This window comes from Haliotis rubra, unplaced genomic scaffold (assembly GCF_003918875.1).
Source record: "Haliotis rubra isolate DU_JTF1 unplaced genomic scaffold, ASM391887v1 Scf117, whole genome shotgun sequence".
In the NCBI taxonomy this organism is placed as follows: domain Eukaryota; kingdom Metazoa; phylum Mollusca; class Gastropoda; order Lepetellida; family Haliotidae; genus Haliotis; species Haliotis rubra.
This window is the reverse complement of record NW_025765081.1, coordinates 796,960-814,588: the sequence shown is the minus strand read 5'-3', so window position 1 is coordinate 814,588 and position 17,629 is coordinate 796,960. Positions and strand designations below refer to the sequence as shown.

The window sequence follows — 17,629 nt, the reverse complement described above, 5'->3', positions numbered from 1 at the left end:
AAAACAGAACAAAATAGTTGTACATTCGGCAAGATATGAAAATAAAATGCACAACAGGCAAACATCTTTGAACAAAACATTAACAGATGTAGATTCTAGGAACCGGAACAATATCATACAAGCAAGACAATGTCACTTATCCATTTTGGTCTATTCCTGATAAGGATATTTTTTAAAAAAAACACCCCATAAAAAGTATCATAAAGAAACCTTATCAGCAACATTTTAAGAAGTGTTGTGTAAGCCAGGTTTACTTACAGCAAAGTCATCAGGGGACACTTTGAGAACATCGAACACTACAGCATCATAACTCTTCATCCGTGGGAGACTAGATCTCTTCTCCAGCGACTCCTGGCTTCCTTGACTGGCACCCTGGAAACAACACAGTACAGAGTAAAGAAACAACACAGTACAGTGTAAAGAAACAACACAGTACAGTGTAAAGAAACAACACTGTACAGAGTAAAGAGAAACGAAACAACACAGCACAGAGTAAAGAAACTACTTGTCATTCCTTGAAACACAAGACTAGTCTCAAGTGGAGACTTGTGGTGAGGAAACCAGCCTGCCGTTCAGTGTGGAAGCAAATTCACAACAGCTGTCAAGCTTGACCAGGCAAAAGACAATCATTTTGATGGGCGAGTGAGTGAATTTAGTTTTACGCCGCTTGTAGCAATATTCCAGCAATATCATGGTGGTGGACATCCGAAATGGGCTTCACACATTGTACACATGTGGGGAATCAAACCTGGGTCTTCAGCGTGACAAGTTGACGCTTTAATCTTTAGGCTACCTCACCTCCCCTATTTTCATGAACAAACAGGACATGTCTGTATAGCTTTATCAGGATAACATGAATAGTCACTTGATAACTTAAAAATAAATCCTTTGAAAAATTTTTTTAAATATGAAATTTAGAAAATTCCATAATTGACTTTTATGTTAGCAATTAATTCAGTTCCATCAGAAAATCCCTAATGAGGTTACTTTATATTAAAATGAATACTCTAATGATCTATTGGACATATATTCCTCATGGAAATTAAGATGCCTTCCATAAAAATTCAATGATTGAATTTTCTATCTGGTCATTATGAAATGAACCCCAATCATCCAAGTTGCTTTCATTTCCTGATAATCAGACAGCTCAAGCTAACCTGTGATGGTCTGGCTAACCAACAGATGAAAGATTCACGGAGATCGTAGATTAGACCTTGAAGAGGAAGCAATAGCCAACAGGTGTGCTGTTTTTGTAATCTCACAGATAACTTTCTCACTCCAAATAAAAACAATCTCCTGATAAGTCTATCTCTTGTAAGCTCAGAGCGTCTTCACCCGAGATTTGTATGACCTGAATGTTTCCACATATTTCACCACCACTAAAAACGTGTTTCCACTTCTCTTGCGATAATTCCCTCAATTCCTCCATAAAACTCCCCAGGAGTCCGAGCCGCTCCAACTGCATACCCTTTAAATCCTCAACATATTTCCTATTTTTGTAACATCGTAAGACCCTCCCTTTTCCACTACCCATTTGTCCGCATATGGTCTCACAGAAACACATTTCATGGTACCTAGCTTAATTTACAAGATGCCCAAACTGCCATTCTGTCCCGTTCTCTACCTGCCTGCCCAAAATAGCAGGAAACTTGATGCTAGATCGCCCCAAACCCACGCATCCCTGGCCAGTATATTAGCCCTCATATGATGGAGTTCCCCCGCCTCATCTTTCCCTGGCGATGTAGCAGTATAAACGGCAACCTGTTTTCAATGGAAACAGCACCAGGATTCTCCAACCATCTCCATGAAAGAGTCAACAAATTGACAGCTCTTGCTGCATGGCAATATTGTCTTAGCAGGCCTAACCTGGCAGACTACAGCCCAGCTCATAAATATACGCAGTACTGAGAACAGACTCCCTTCACATCTCCCTGTGCCAAATCCAATATTTCATCAGCTTTAGCAGGCTGCAGTTGTTGAGGAATATTAGTTCGACATCCAATTTTGATAAAGAACAGACAAAAAAAATCGGATAATTTTTCAGCCTGCTCAGTTGTTTAGAAAGTATCTCAAACTTGATGTAAATAGTCGAAACAATTTCAGTGGGGTAGCCTAGTGGTTAAAGCGTCAGCTCATCATGCCGAAGACCCGGGTTTGATTCCCCACAAGAGTACAATGTGTGACGCCCATTTCTGGTGTCCCCCGCGCTGTGATATTGCTGGAATATTGCTAAAAGCGGCGTAAAACCATACTCACTCACTCAACAGTTTCATAAAATAGAGTGATACTTACACTTGAATGATTTTGGAAAAGACGACCTTTAAAAACAATATTGCCTTTGTTGTCATTACACACATTTTTAAAATAAACTAACCAAGTACCAGAGGACCACCCATATTGTTATTGTTGATAATAGAAGGCCAGCTTATTTCTACCTTGGGGCACTACAACAACAGTAGGAAGTGAAGGATATATATGTGTACAGTCTACGACCACCAACAAAAGTGCCACCGGGGCTTGTTGTCCAAATACCTACAGTGTTAAGCACTTTCCATGATCAGAGTAGATACTGCTTAGCTGGTGATTTGATAGCGTCCACATCAGGGAGTGATATACCCACACTGATATGCGTATTCTATTTTTACAGATTTGGTGAACAACTTTAAGACATTCCAATTCATCAGATCAGACTGGATTGTTATTTAAATCACTCCAGTTATCCAAGTAATCTGTAAGCCGAGGTCGGCTCTGACTTCAATGGTACGAGATAGCTTTGGCAGACTTTTGATGGACAGAAACTTTCCCCCTTGCTGGTATTAACTTATACATTAGTAACTTCAAACAGCAACGACTAACCAGCATTTCTTTCTTGCTAAGGTAATAAGTAAGATGAGAAAGGTATATTTCATACGTACAGTTTGAATTCTATGTAAAAGATGCTGGAACATAGACACCCGCCATCACTAAAGTCAGCCCTAGTTGTTAGGCACATGGTATACAAATTAACATGCAGCCCCATTCTGTATCTATAAATATTGCTAACATATATGAATAGTGTGACCAGAATATTCTTGTTTAAATCACAAATGTCAACCAAACAGCCTTGAACTTTCAAATTTCCAGTAAGGTTTCAGTATTTTTGACCTTGAGATTTGCAATTCACAATGTCAGGAGGCAATGGAGGCAAGAGGCGATACTCATGGTGTGTGTACCCTGTGTTTGACCAGTCAGTCCAGACATCCTCCATACACCAGGTACAAAGTGCTTGTTCTCCACCGAAAGTCAATGGCGGATCAATAACCGAGGTCCACAATGCTATGATCTGGATCAATACTTTATCGATCTCCAATTACTAATCCTCAGGATTGGATCCTCAGCCTCACCATTCAGACAGGCAATTCTGGCAAGTAGCCTCAACGGCTGTCACAATGTCACGATATTTAATTAAACCCAATAAAGCTGGAGGTCAGAAAGTTGTAGGAATTAACTTTTTGCCACATCGCATCAAATCAAATTTTCTTTCAACAGGAATGTTGATCTCAGACAGTATATTTTTCCATAATCTAATCACAAAATCTTCCAGAAAAACTAGCTTGTTTGCCATTCCATGTAAACAAAAACATCAACTTTTTGACATTAAAAAAAATGAGGAAAAATAATCCTGTCTTGAGTCATTTAGTTAAGAAATGCATCACCACGTCCCATCTAGTTTATCAAGATGGCAGAAATTACTTTAGGCAAATACATTTGCTACGCGTTTGTAGCAACAGGTTTGGAGAGAAAACTGCTGTGACCGTTAATGAATATTGCATTTTTTATAACACTTTTCTCGTTTGTCAGTGATAGGCAATTACACAGACATGGTTTATATATATATAGCAATTTAGTTCAAAGGGTTGAAGCATTACTGCCAAAATTGAAAAGATGGCCATTCGTGGCCAAACATACTTCATTCATTGATAATGTCTTGCTGTGAAGATAAGAGTTTTGCTTATAGAAATGAAATCTTTCATGTCGAAGATTAAAACAAATTTCTCTTTATGCAATTAATACACAATTATATATAAATGTAATAAATTCTAATCAGCTTTTTATCATTGAAAAAATTACAATCTTTCTAAATCTGCTTAACCTGTTTGTTGTATATATATGTCAGTTAAAACATGTTGTGATATTCAACACAAACAATCCTTCAGACACATCTAAGATACAAACATTCCCGTAAATGTGTCGGCCGAAGCAGGTTCAGTGTTATGAGGAAATCAATAGTCTAATTAACAGGCTTTGGCATGTGACATCAGTGTAAATCAATCCTGAAGCTGGACTGTTAGCCAGGGCCGGCCATTCATCAAGAGGATTGGCCAATGGAGACTGTAACAATAGCCGGCAACTGTCTCCAGACAACTATCAAAGGAAGATGTGTTGAGACAGTTGGGTAGAAATCTTATTCACCTCAGGAAATCATTCAATGACCTTTGGCATTTATCTATTTCAAGTTCATTTTTTTAATCTATCAAGTTTTATAGATTTTTTTGTTAGAGCCAGACCATGGTGAGAAATATTACTGAAAAACATACATACATAAGTCTTGAATATATAACAAGTCAACTTATAGTTTCATATTTTCTTGAAAATGTCACCAGGAGAACCCATTTCCCAATGTTACAAAATCAATAATGGAGACATATCTGAGGTGAGAATACCTGCAAGACACTGGGTTGTTCCATGTTTGTAATCACAGTATCATGGTGAGAAGACAAACCCTCATTATAGATCAAAAGTATACAAAATGTGACTGAGTTTGGTTTTACGCCACTTTTAGCAATATTTCAGCAATATCACGGCGGGGACACCAGAAATGGGCTTCACACATTGTACCCATGTGGGGAATCGAACCCAGGTCTTCGGCGTGACGAACTAACACTTTAACTACTAGACTAGCCCACTGTCAAGAGTATACAAAAACAGTGAGGACCAAATGACACTGTTGTAAGCAGAGGAAACATGAATTAAGCAAGTTAAAGCAATGCATTCTTCATTGAAATGTTTAAAGAATTTGAAAAGTCCTCAAAGTGCAACTTTTGGCGAACATGAAAAAAACAAAACATCAATGTCAGTGGCATTTTAGCTGCAGGTGACAAAAACCTTTACGATGCAATTTTCACTCATCTGTGAGATTAGCAATTACTCTTTTGCACCTGTGACATAGTAAAATATTGTACAAAAAACTGTTCCATGAACACAGACAGCAATAACAACATTCCTGCAAGCAATCAACCGTTGTGACCTACTTACTGCAGACAGTTATAAATAACAGTACATATATTACTCACACAAAACATCCAGTCCAGTTTCCCACTTCCAACATAATCCCAACTGTGATCAAAAACAGACTTATTTGCTTCACCCATATGCTCTGGGAGGCTCGCCATCGATCATAGTAACAACAATAATCAACCTTGTTCAGTAGCTCGCGAACCAGGACAGTTGGCTGCAACAAGTACACGGCCGGTCAACCGCGACGGCTAGTGCACCTGGGTCGTGTTGTAGTACAGTGATTACCACTAGCCACACGACAGCACACTTTCCTGTCGGTTGAATTGGGTACAAGGTATCAACAACACTGACTTACATGTGGGGCAGAATTCATTCTAATCAGGCTTTGATCTGGCACTTGGCCGAGCGTGTGACGTAAACATAAATGATAAACATGACTGATAAACAAGCCCAAACCACTGATTCAGTACATTCACCTGAACCAACAATCACCAGCATTGCTAACTCAATGACAGAAGTATCAGCACATCCAACTATATATTTACATACAAAACAGCCATATTGAAATCATATCATACATTAACTTTCTGACAAAACATGTTTCTTTTTGGTTTTCAGACTGGTAAACTGGTATTTATATTGAAACAGAGACCGAAATCGGTTATGCTGTGTCAAGATCTGAGCCTGATCCAAGGAATAAGATGGGTCATATTCCTAAAAGGTTACTCTGAACCAACACCTAAAATTGTTTACAAGTATGTTCACTAAGCCCATCATCAATTATTAAATGAACAGTTAAAAGAGATGTTCACAAATATGCGAGAACTGATGTGAAAAAGAAGATATTTGACACGACAGGCTTCTGGTCAATGAATAAAAAGCTTGAAGCTTTCTCAAAATGTGAGTTTACTGGTACTACAAAATGGCTGTAAACAAACTCCACATCCATGTCTTGTTAAAATAGTTGAAAGGTTTAACATTTGCAAGAGATCCTCTCCGCTCACAGAATACTGGCAGTTTACTTTCAAATGCCATTCCAAATTACCACTGAAGTTGCCGATAACCTCCTAATGGCTGAAATAAACACTACGCTAATACACGTTTCAAGTTCGGCTTCAAGGATTAACATGCATATTGTATGTCTGGTTGCCTCCACCATTTCCGACTACAAAGGATGCTTGAGGATCAGTAATCTAGTTTGGAATGGTTCAAGAGTATTACTGGAGTCGGAAGAAGCTCGGTTCAGACACAATCAGAAGATCTGCATCTACAAAACAATTCCTTATATTTCTAATTGTATTGTCATCATATGATTCTCCAACCTAGACTAAACAAGAAATTAATTGAAGTTTCCTCGAATAAATATATTACTGGACACTGAATACCCAATCTGCAACAACCAATAAAGACGCTCCCCACATTTTAGCACATATCTTGATACAACAGTAAGAACGGAAAAAGTACAATCAAACGTATGTCACACATTTATCATGATTGAAGGGGTTTATAGACTTGTGCAAAGAGATGAAGTATTCCCCTATGGAACAAGACCAATGTTAAACACTCATGGAATATATCACAAACGAATTCTTACTTCCCGATGTGCACTCCCAGGTTTGTTGAACCTACTTACAAGTAGCATCCCTAATGCCACTAGAGCCAGTCGACAGGCCTGTACACATAGGCTGCTGCTGCTGGTGGTGGTGGTGCATCTGCATCCCGATGCCCCACAACTGTGTTATATAACAGACCGGCTCCTATATCCTGTAGTCAAGATAGTGACGAAAGATGCACTCCACATCAGATCTCCTCCGCATGTTTCCTCTCACCTGCACCCTAGGCCAGTCTGAACACTAGCAAAAACTCACACCCTACATCCTTCATAGCATCTGCAGCTTCATAAACAGGGTCATCCTGTGAACACCCGTCAATCCATCACCAGTGATTTTGCACATGGAACATCTTTTACGTCAAATTTTGGATGTAATCCCTCACATCGAGGTGGCTGACATTTTTACGTCAAATTTCCTCTTACCACATTGCACCTTGTGACTTGATAGGTAATAGGCTATCTATGATATTATGACCGCACTCCGATACAAAGTTTGGGTTCGCCTGTTGTGGTGTACCATGCACCTTGGTAACCCTTGTATCAAGGAAAACTCATGCTGTCATTGAGTTTAAGTTCAGCGCACTCACCTTGCCTATTATAATTCATCCATTACAATCATTAATCAAATGATCGAAAACTTCACTTTCATTAAACCTGTGTATTCAAGTTAAAATATTGAATAAAGACTGTAATAGAGGTGAAATATTCAATTTGTGACAAAAAAACCTCCAGACTTCAAAGTACATTTTATGCCCCGGGCCTGATCAATTATTTCTCCACAACAAACAGTCTACTGTAACCTATTTGTATCAATATTGCATAAGCTTTGAGTACCCATTCATTATCCCACCTCAAACACCATCACAAATAAGCCCTGAAAAATCCCATTGTCTTCAACAGCTCTATAGTAGCTTGTGATGTGCGTATCTGAGAGGCATATAGTGCAAATCAATCAGTGGACAAAGTCATAATGATTACACAATCACCTGGAGCCGTGTGATACCAGTACATGTACACTATGATGGTCAGAGCGACCACAAAATGATGATTGGGCGGACAAAATGGGTGCCAAACTAGTGACATCACTCTCTGACTGGAGCTCATGCTGTCAGCCATCTGCCATGGACGTCCATGCTGTGATACAATGGAGGTATGGCTCACTGTATAATGAACCCCCCTCATATATGTGGCAAGGTAAGCAGATTTTAAGACAAAAACAATGATCGACGCGTGGGCGGAAAGTCTCATGCTGTTCCCCATCTTCTGGAGAACACTTCACAGTTAATGGCAGGATATAACATGCCAAGTGAAGAACACTATTTCCCTCTGCCAGTACTTGAAGAGAGCCCTTCACACCTCTTATTGTTGATGATTTACGAGAGGAAGGTTGCGTTTCTGGCATAGCAGACAGTTAACAACAGGCCTGCTGAACACATAACAACAGAGCTGTGAAACTTGTCTTACAGAATTAACATCTGACAAACAGGTATAGAAGCAGCTGTGATAGCATCAACAATGAAGACGGCCTGGATGCAGTCACAGAGGAGGACAACTGGAGCAGGGAAATGGTCTAACAGGTGACAAGCAAGCCGAGGTCTCACATTAAAACCACATGGTATTCTGAATCAATAGCATTGAACTGAACTTCATGATTGAAAAAACCTTTGTCAAGAAACATGAATGGCATTATTTCAAATCCAATTCATAACTTGTTTAAAAAGTCTGAAGCTGAACTCATTCAGAAACTACAAATATTTACCTCCGTTGTCTTCATGCGTGCGTCTTACACTAATCCATGAATAGTTCCGGCCAACTATGTCAGTATATGCAGAGTAGCAATAAACGGTAGAGATTCAACCGATACCTCCCTGTTGGGACGAAGATTCTTAGATGTTCGGTGATGGGTAAAGATGGTTGGTTCTAATACTTGTCCGAATGCCAGCTGCCAGGCCAAAAACACGTGAAGCAGAGCTGTACCGTTCCACCAGTATTATCAAACCGGCTGATGTGAATCCCACTAATAGTCTCACAGTTTGAAATACTATCTGCACGATGGGTAGGAAAGGCTTTCAAGCAATTGCCGGCACTCTGTAAACCTGTCGTGGGTCTATGAAGTTTTTATGATGGCATAAAAAGATGTTTTGTGAGTAGAGCCTCTAGCAACATCAATCATGTCTAAATATCTGGGCAAAGATATGTTTTGTTTACAGACTGTAGGTCTCAAAATATACTCATGGACAGTGTATGAAACAATGCGGTTAATGTAGTTTAATCTTGAAATACATCTCAGCCTATTTTAGATAAAGTGTGAGTGAGTGAGTTTAGTTTTACGCCACACTCAGCAATATTCCAGCTATATGGCGGCGGTCTGTAAATAATCGAGTCTGGAAAGGACAATCCAGTGATCAACAGCATAAGCATTGATCTGCACAACTGGGAACCGATGACATGTCAACCAAGTCAGCGAGCCTGACCACCCGATCCCGATAGTCACCTCTTACAACAAGCATGGGTTACTGAAGATCAATTCTAACCGGGATCTTCACAGGTGTTTTAAATAACGAGAACATACCATCAACACTAACATAACCGTAGAGATGACATGATACCTTTACATATTTTATTTTTACTGTGTTCAATTGTGTTTCATAGTAAACCAGGTTGGTGATCCCAATAATAAAAACTTCACAAATTAAATGAACACGAGCATTAATCATCATAATCGATGAAAGTTCATATGCTGTGAAGTGTAACAAACGATATTTTCTATATTTTATCACTGATGCAGACTAAACAAGAAATGACTGAGTGTTCGACAGGAACACCTGGCATCTAGACAGGAAAATGTTATGACTTCATGTCAATGTTATGACTGCTGTCAACACTGATAAGAAGTGCAGGTGGCCTTTTCTTAACATCTGCACAAATCCAAAATTGTATAACTTTAAAAGCATTTTATCCTGTAAACAAATATAGGAAATGGTAGTACTGTTTCGGGGCCACATATATCAAATGAAATTCTTATGAAAATTATCAGACATGTTCATATGAATAAGTACTAGAATTCCTCTACTTCAAAGATACACTTAGTTATAAATTATCTATAGAAGTTGGATGTCTTTTGAAATTGATGTTGTCGATGGCTGAACCATTAACCTTGATCTCTTTGGGCAGATGCTCAACTAGACCAAGAAGATAGTCCCCTCACAACAGATACTACCACTAGGCTGTCAAAACTCTTTGAAATTCAAACGAAACAGTATAATCTCAACTGATTAAACATTTTTGAGTTGATTTACTTACCCTAAGACAAAGGAGAGGATTTATCACAGCTCCGTAAATGACCATCCCACAAGAAATATCTGACCAACTGACCACGTACCAAATGTCCTGAGCAGGACGACTAAGCCGCTCAGTGACCAGGCTTTCAATAAGCAATCACTCTGTCCCTGTGGACAGTCCATACTTCAATTATACCTGACCGATCATGATATTCCATAAATAGAGATACTACTCACACGACAGCCATTACTGAACAGAACCATACTAGCAATATCGAGACAGTCGGCGCTATCAAATCACAGGAAGGTTATATTGTCCGGGCAAGCAATACCAAATTCTACTCAGGAAGAGAGTGGCATTAACCCGATAAAAGAAATAATTCCACAAGTCCAATGGGACAAGGATATCGGAACCTGTTCCGGGAATTCACCTTTGTGCACTTTCTCAGTTCTTTGATCCTTGTCAACCTCCACCCACTGAGGCCCCTGTCAACTACATGTATTTTTCAATACTACTTGGGAACAAATTAAAGGTTTCTTGGTATGATCGACCAGAATAAACTCTGGTGAAAGGGCTGACCTTTACGGACAATCCACTGTCAGTGCTGCACGGGTTGAACATAACATTCTGCACCGAGCCGTTGTTTCGCCGCATGCGATTCCCTTCACTAAACCCTCTAAAATACACCATCCTCTCAACACAATCAACATGGTCCTATTTATAGATCCATTAACAGTGCAATGACAATTGATTTCCCAGTATGCACTAATATAAGTTACATTGAAACTTCCAGCGTAGGATGGGTCACTATGGATAATAACTGTCAAGAATATTCTTCCCAGGTAATGTTATGATGTCAACAATATAAAAGCCTGATTTACTACTGAAAGGTTAACACTTAGAGAATACTTGTTGCTCCACAGCAAGGGTATCTGATCAATCATTGATCATCAATCAATCATCTGTACATCGCTAGTGTTCTCCCCAGAAATTATACATAAGGTTTGGTGCGCCTGATGCTCTCGGCAGATACCTGGTCCAGGTAGCTGTACAAACTGTCGAACTCTATTACCTGTACCTGAGCAGTTTCATAAATTTACAGATAGCATCCAAGTCATTATAATAAATGAAAATAGTTAGTCAAGGCTACAAATTATTGCCGAACACAAGCAGCTATTGTCGCTAGTCTGTGAAATATCACTGTAACAAAGTTTGCTGCACATCTGAGCGACAGTAGAGAGTACAGAGTACATAATATACAGAAACGGAACAGTCGAAATTGTTTCTCTCACTACCTTAGCATTGATCTTGATTATAGTTCAACCTTATTTTCCACATCAAGTTTGTGATTTAATTTGCTGGAGCATGTTAATATATGATGGAAGATGATATATGAATATCTAAATAATGCAAACATACTCAGGCAAATTAATCACTTGGATGACAGAACAGCTTCTGGGGCACAATCAATTTGCACAACACAAATCCTGATGATCCATGGATGCCAAAGAGTCTGGTATCTGATGCTGGGGTGGTGACTGGGTACTTGTTAGTAATAGTATGCACTGTTATTCTATATTTCCTGCTCAGAGTTTAGACATTCCTACTGCTTACAACCGTGAACAGCCAAACCACACGACAAGTGAATTACCGATGGGAAGTGAATCTAAGTTTTCAGGACAAAATGACACACAATAATCGGCTTTAAATGTGGGGTCAAAGGTGCTAATCCAATAGCCCTTAATAATTATGAATCAGTATATCTTAGAGTGCTTGGTGTTCGGATCACAAAGCCTGATCTTGACACCTGACCTAGGTACACAAACCGAGGGGCACGAATTATGTCCCAGGTATGCATACACACTGACTCATCACAAAGTAGGTCACATTTACGGAAATACCCCACAACATACTGCGAACGTGTACCAGTGTCTGACAACTACATTAAAGTGACATTATAGCGAGCACGAGGGACAACCTGTACTCTTCTCACTGGGTCAATGCATCTTGTCAATACAATCACACATGCAGGTTCATGCTCCTGAGTCAAAGCCACAGGCTTTCCCAGGCCATCAGCTCAAACACTGCCGGCAATCAACAACAATGGAGCAGCTTTTTGAAGCGTAGGATGAACTAGTAAACACATTATGTTCCCATGACTAGACATTAAATTACAGGTGAGGCCTGTTGACAATTGTCAATGTAAGCACTTCTCCATAGATACATCTCCATAGATACATGTACTGTGTGGACAAGCCTGATCATATCCACATTGTTGGGAAACTATGTATACAAACTACTATGGTTGAGGCAGACTAAATACTTAAATGTCTCCATCAAGAAGATGGGCGTTAGGTATGCCCACAATAAAAACTGAATGTACTTAACATTTCTGTTGTTGACTAGATTGGGTTTGCTGGGACGTGGAAAGTGGTACATCTGCATGGTTGTTTAAACCTTTTCTATTTCTAACAATACAAGGAATGTATGAATTTGGAGTTTCATGTCTTATAATTGTTCAGTATTGTCCTACTTGGGACAAAAGTAATAGCACAATAGATAAAAATATCAGAGTTCGACAGAGTTCATGTAGTCTTCAAGGGTTGCTTGGAATCTAGGGACTTGCTGAAACATTAATGTCATTAAAAAGGTGACATGGAGTTGTGATACACTCCACTTTCAAATGACATTCCACAAAACACATTTCAGCCTAAAACAGTCCTTGTCTAGATACTCAAATTAAAAAAAGAGACCCCTCCGCCCCGAAAAACATCCCCAGTTATGAGTCGGCAAGATGCAACTAACTAAAACAATGTGGGCAATGTTGTACTTACATCAGCGAAGGAAGACTGTGGCGTGACATAACACTCCCCGCTGCTGTCGCTCTCCAGGGACTTGACCATGGACTTGCCCGGGTCGTCCGGGGTCAGGATGCGGTGTGGTATATTCATCTTACACACCTCGCACCTGCAGACAAACAACAAACACATTAGATGGTTACTGGTGTGGGATGGTTAGTGGTTACACAGAGGTATGGATACTAGCTACTCACAGCTACTCCATACTCTCAAAAGATGGCTACTGGTTACTTTTGAGGAAAATCAATACAGTAAATGTGGATTGTCATCCATGTTACTGTCAAATGTACTGAGTACAATTTAAGTAAACATAAGACAAGCATAAGATACTCCACTCCAAAATACAGGATATAAATGTCTAGCCCTGTTGGTACTCGTGGCATTTTTGAAGGTTGAGTATGGTTTTACACTGCTTTTAGCAATATTCCAGCAATATCACAGCATTGACTAGCACTGGACACCAGAAATGGGCTTCACACATTGTACCCATGTGGGGAATCGAACCCGGGTCTTCAGCGTGATGAGCGAAAGCTTTAACCACAAGGCTACCCAACCCACCCCATCGAATAAGAGTTTATGAGAAAATCACAACAAGTCTAATGAATTATACATTCAGATCACAATTATGACACATGTGACATTTCAGTATCATTAGACTTGCATTTCTGAAGGAAGTTCGTGAAGGAAATCAACACATACAAAAATAGAACGGCGTGGTAAAAGCATATGTGGTATTACAAACTGACAGTCTGGTAAAATGGTAGATAATTCGATAAAATAATCAACATCAACCTGTCTAGCCAGACAATACTGGCAACTAAATACCAGGAGGCCGGGATCACCTGAAATCCCAGTCGAACCGAACCCTCGTCCAGCCAGACGGACATTACAACACCATCACCTAGAACACTGGACGTACTCACATCCTGACATACATCGTGTCTTGAATATCAGGCAGCTCCAGGTAAAACCAACAAGATGAGAACACCTCGTTCCCCCATTGCGACTACCGATCAATTCATCGCCGATATAAAACTGCAACAACTCAGCTAAATTCCCCAGCGTTGGCGTCTATTTTGAGCCCAGCTCATCCTAGCCTAGGTATATCATTACAATGCTGGCAGCAGAGAGTTCTCTCGCAGTATACCAGCGACTGCAACCTTATCGTGGATTAGGAAACACTACACCATCTGATTTATTGGCTCAAATTATTCAAAATGACCTGTGATTTTGTGGCCTAAGATTGCTTTTGATAGCTCTACACACTTGAGGATCTGAGACCGAAACTGATTTATTTGTTTGGGCATGAGACAGGTCTCAATGTGGATGGTTTATGGAGACGGCAGAGGGCACATGATATTACATTTATTGTATTCACCTTTGAAAACAGAGTGACATAATGACATGAGCTCACAAAGTGAATAGTTTACCTGTGACAAGGTACGACAGATATTTACGACCTGGCATTACTGCATTAGTTTAGGCTGGTCCCGGTCAGGGCAATCTGGACTGGTGGATCTGGCTAGTTATTGACAGGTCATATCAGGCCGTGGAATAATCCTGGTTATTCAATACACCACCCACCTTTGTTTACCACTGTGGAGCAGCGTCACAAGGTGACCAGTGGTCACTGGATCAATGCCTTCCTCAACAGTGAGACATCTTTAGAAGCATCACAGTAATATCATGTGTCTCGCCATTGTTGTATCAACAAACAGTGACGTACAAGGCTCACACAAACTGTCAATGTTTTCTTTGTTATAATCATTCCATCACTCTATGTAATTAGTGTTTTCAACAAGTGATCCTTCGTTACTTAACAAATGTGCAAAGCAAAAAATTATTAAACAAAACATTAGTATTACAATTATTTTTCTAAAATCCAAAGAATTTTTTCATTTGTCGGTATAGTAAACATGTACTATAGAATTACCTCATTACTATTTCAATCAAGAGTGACAATAACTAAACACTTTGATACGTTTCGGGACTGTATATCTGACTAAAGGTGGAAGAGAAACATAAACCAACACATCCTACGAAGTGGGTCGATATTAACAAACCATCAAGAGCTGAAAATGGGCCATGTTACTCCTGTTCACTGTCTCCCTACGACCATGATGAGAGTCTCCGGTATGATGCATGGCAGCGAGTGCTATGAGCTCCGTAGATCAATGTCCCTGGCATGTTCCAGCAAATTAGCACTTATGTTGTAACCACACAGGGCACAGCTGATACAACAGAGGCTGTCGTAGGTCACAGATCCACTGAACAGTGAGTGAGGCGTTTAGCCACATCGGCAAAGTTTCAGTCATATCAAAATGTTATGCTTAAGAAATGTGGCATATGACTTTATGGATAACATGCTTCATCTTATATTCACCAACTTCTAGAATGTCGTTCAAAACAAATTGTATTTATACATTATTAGTACCTGTCTACAAAGAACATTAAAATAACAATACTTCTCTCAATTTACTACCATAATACTAGCATACATAACACAACATGGCATCATAAAATGGACTCCAACAACCCAGCAAGGCCAACATGTCAGGAACCATGGCAACTTCAGTACCTTTACTGCCTGCACAGTTATCAGGATTGACACCGTCGATCCACAGAAGAATTGGTAATCAGACCACCAACTCTGCTGTGATACAATAACATCTAAGGCCATGTTACCACTACAGATCTTACACCATTAACATGATTGTTTAAACCCTTTTCTCATACTCCTACAACCACTAAAGATCTTTTGCCCTCATAGTAATTGCTGATATTATCCAGTTCAGAGTTCTCTCAATTAATGAGTTTCAACTTTTGGCACCGACTGTTTCAACTTTTGGCGCGAGATTTCAACTATTCACACCTCAGGTTAAGGGGGATTTGGACACAAGGTCAATAAAATTAAGTTTAAAATTTAACACATTTTAAATAAAACATATAATTAAAATGGCCTCTCCCTACAGCATGACAGTAAGAACATATAGGGGTTTTGTCTCCTGCACACCTTGCTGGTCAAACTGACCTGGGACATACCCAGGCAGGTTAAAGTGTTCCTTAGAACAGACAGGAGCTACTTGTGTGTGTATGCAACAAGATTAAAGGCATGCTTGAACCAGACATGGAGTCAATATAAATTCTTCTTCCTTCCAGTTAGAACAAACAGGCTTTAAGAGATGCTGCTGCTGCTGCAGGCTTATCATCTTCATCCTCAAATCAGAATCACTGGATTACACATCAGGATTACTTTAATGACAAAAACTCCTCTCTTTAATCTTCATGTAAACAAACTGTTAGTCAGCTAATGCAGATTTCAAATAAACTTGTGTGGATTCTCAGTTGTGATTTTCAAGTTTACACTGTTAAATTGGGACTGTTGTGTCTGTTTCTAACCATATCCTACAGTTAGTCTTTAAATTAGCAGTACACATTAAAGTTTCTAGGGCATCTGTCCTGCCCCACAACGAAGCACATGTGATACATGTGGTCTTACCTTAGGCAAGTAGGTTTGTTCAAAATTGCCTCTGTTCACCCAGCAGAAAATGGGTACCCGGTGGGATAAGTCATGTGACTATCAACCTTCTAGCGCCTCACAGGCAGCTTGGGTTATCCGGGGTAATAATAATAATCAGATTCTGATTACAGCGTCCAGTGAGCAACTAGTCAGATGGATACAAGGCACTATATAAATGTATTTTTATTATTATTGCCCTGAAGCAAATGAATAATGAAGTAATACATGTTTAACATGCTTACCACTACAACAAGGGGATGTGCTAAAATATATACTGTTATCTACATGCTTCTGTGCTTGAAGCTGCTTGTACTAGTCTGAACTTAGGCTTGTTTTATAGTCGTAAACAACATGGCATAAGTCTTATCCCTAAATGATGAACACAGGCGAGGAAGCAATGAAAGGCAAACCGATCTGGACCGAGGCTGGCCTAAGGTTTGGGCTGACACCAATTCTAAGACACCTATGTTACAGTCTTTTCTGTGAAAACAATGTTTTTATTTTCATGGAAATCTTCCAGCAGAAAAGATCAACCAAGGTAAAAAGAATTTCCCATCATCCTGGATCTCATCCAATGCTTCCCATTCAAAGAATTAGTTCTGCAAATTTAATTTCAGTGTGCTGGCAGATTTGTTTAAATGATTAGACGGTTTCACTTTTTCTGCTTCACCTCTAAATAGTCTAAATGAAGATGGAGCTTATTTTAGTTTTCCGACAATATTTTTTCAGTCTAACCATTTAAAAGAACATGAAAATTGTAAACATTTCATGAAGTCGTTCCGCAAAACAGAAACTGATGATCCAGATATAATGAAGGCAAAGGAAAACTCATATACCTGTCTCCCTGTTCCTTAGTGTAAATGTATGTGTAATAGCTTGAGTAATGTAGGGAAACAGCATTAAGTCATTAACAGAGAGTCAGTGTTGCTGTGTTAGTAAGTACACACGGAAGTCCCAAAGTGTTGTTCTATATTCACTCCATCAGGTAACCAGGAGTAGACAGTGTTGGACATTCATACTATTTAGGTGACCGGGAGTCGACAGTGTTGTACACTGATAGTATTTAGATGACCAGTGGAG

General features: G+C 39.5%; 1 protein-coding gene across 11 annotated transcripts in view; it reads right to left on the bottom strand.

Moving 5' to 3' along the window:
- LOC124257471 (ras-specific guanine nucleotide-releasing factor RalGPS2-like) overlaps positions 1 to 17,629 on the bottom strand; it is a 78,916-nt gene that overhangs the window by 16,864 nt on the left and 44,423 nt on the right. For 5 of the 11 annotated variants that reach the window (XM_046691584.1, XM_046691541.1, XM_046691546.1 and 2 more), the window contains 2 exons: positions 13,006 to 13,138; positions 259 to 372 (listed from right to left, as the gene is read on the bottom strand). In XM_046691584.1, coding sequence (XP_046547540.1) covers positions 259 to 372; positions 13,006 to 13,122 — 231 coding nt within the window. In that variant the 5' untranslated portion in view covers positions 13,123 to 13,138. Of the gene's footprint in view, positions 1 to 258; positions 373 to 5,333; positions 5,448 to 6,871; positions 7,193 to 8,648; positions 8,720 to 13,005; positions 13,139 to 13,952; positions 14,058 to 17,629 lie in introns of those variants that run through there. The other 6 variants (XM_046691571.1, XM_046691578.1, XM_046691605.1 and 3 more) reach the window with 6 other exon arrangements.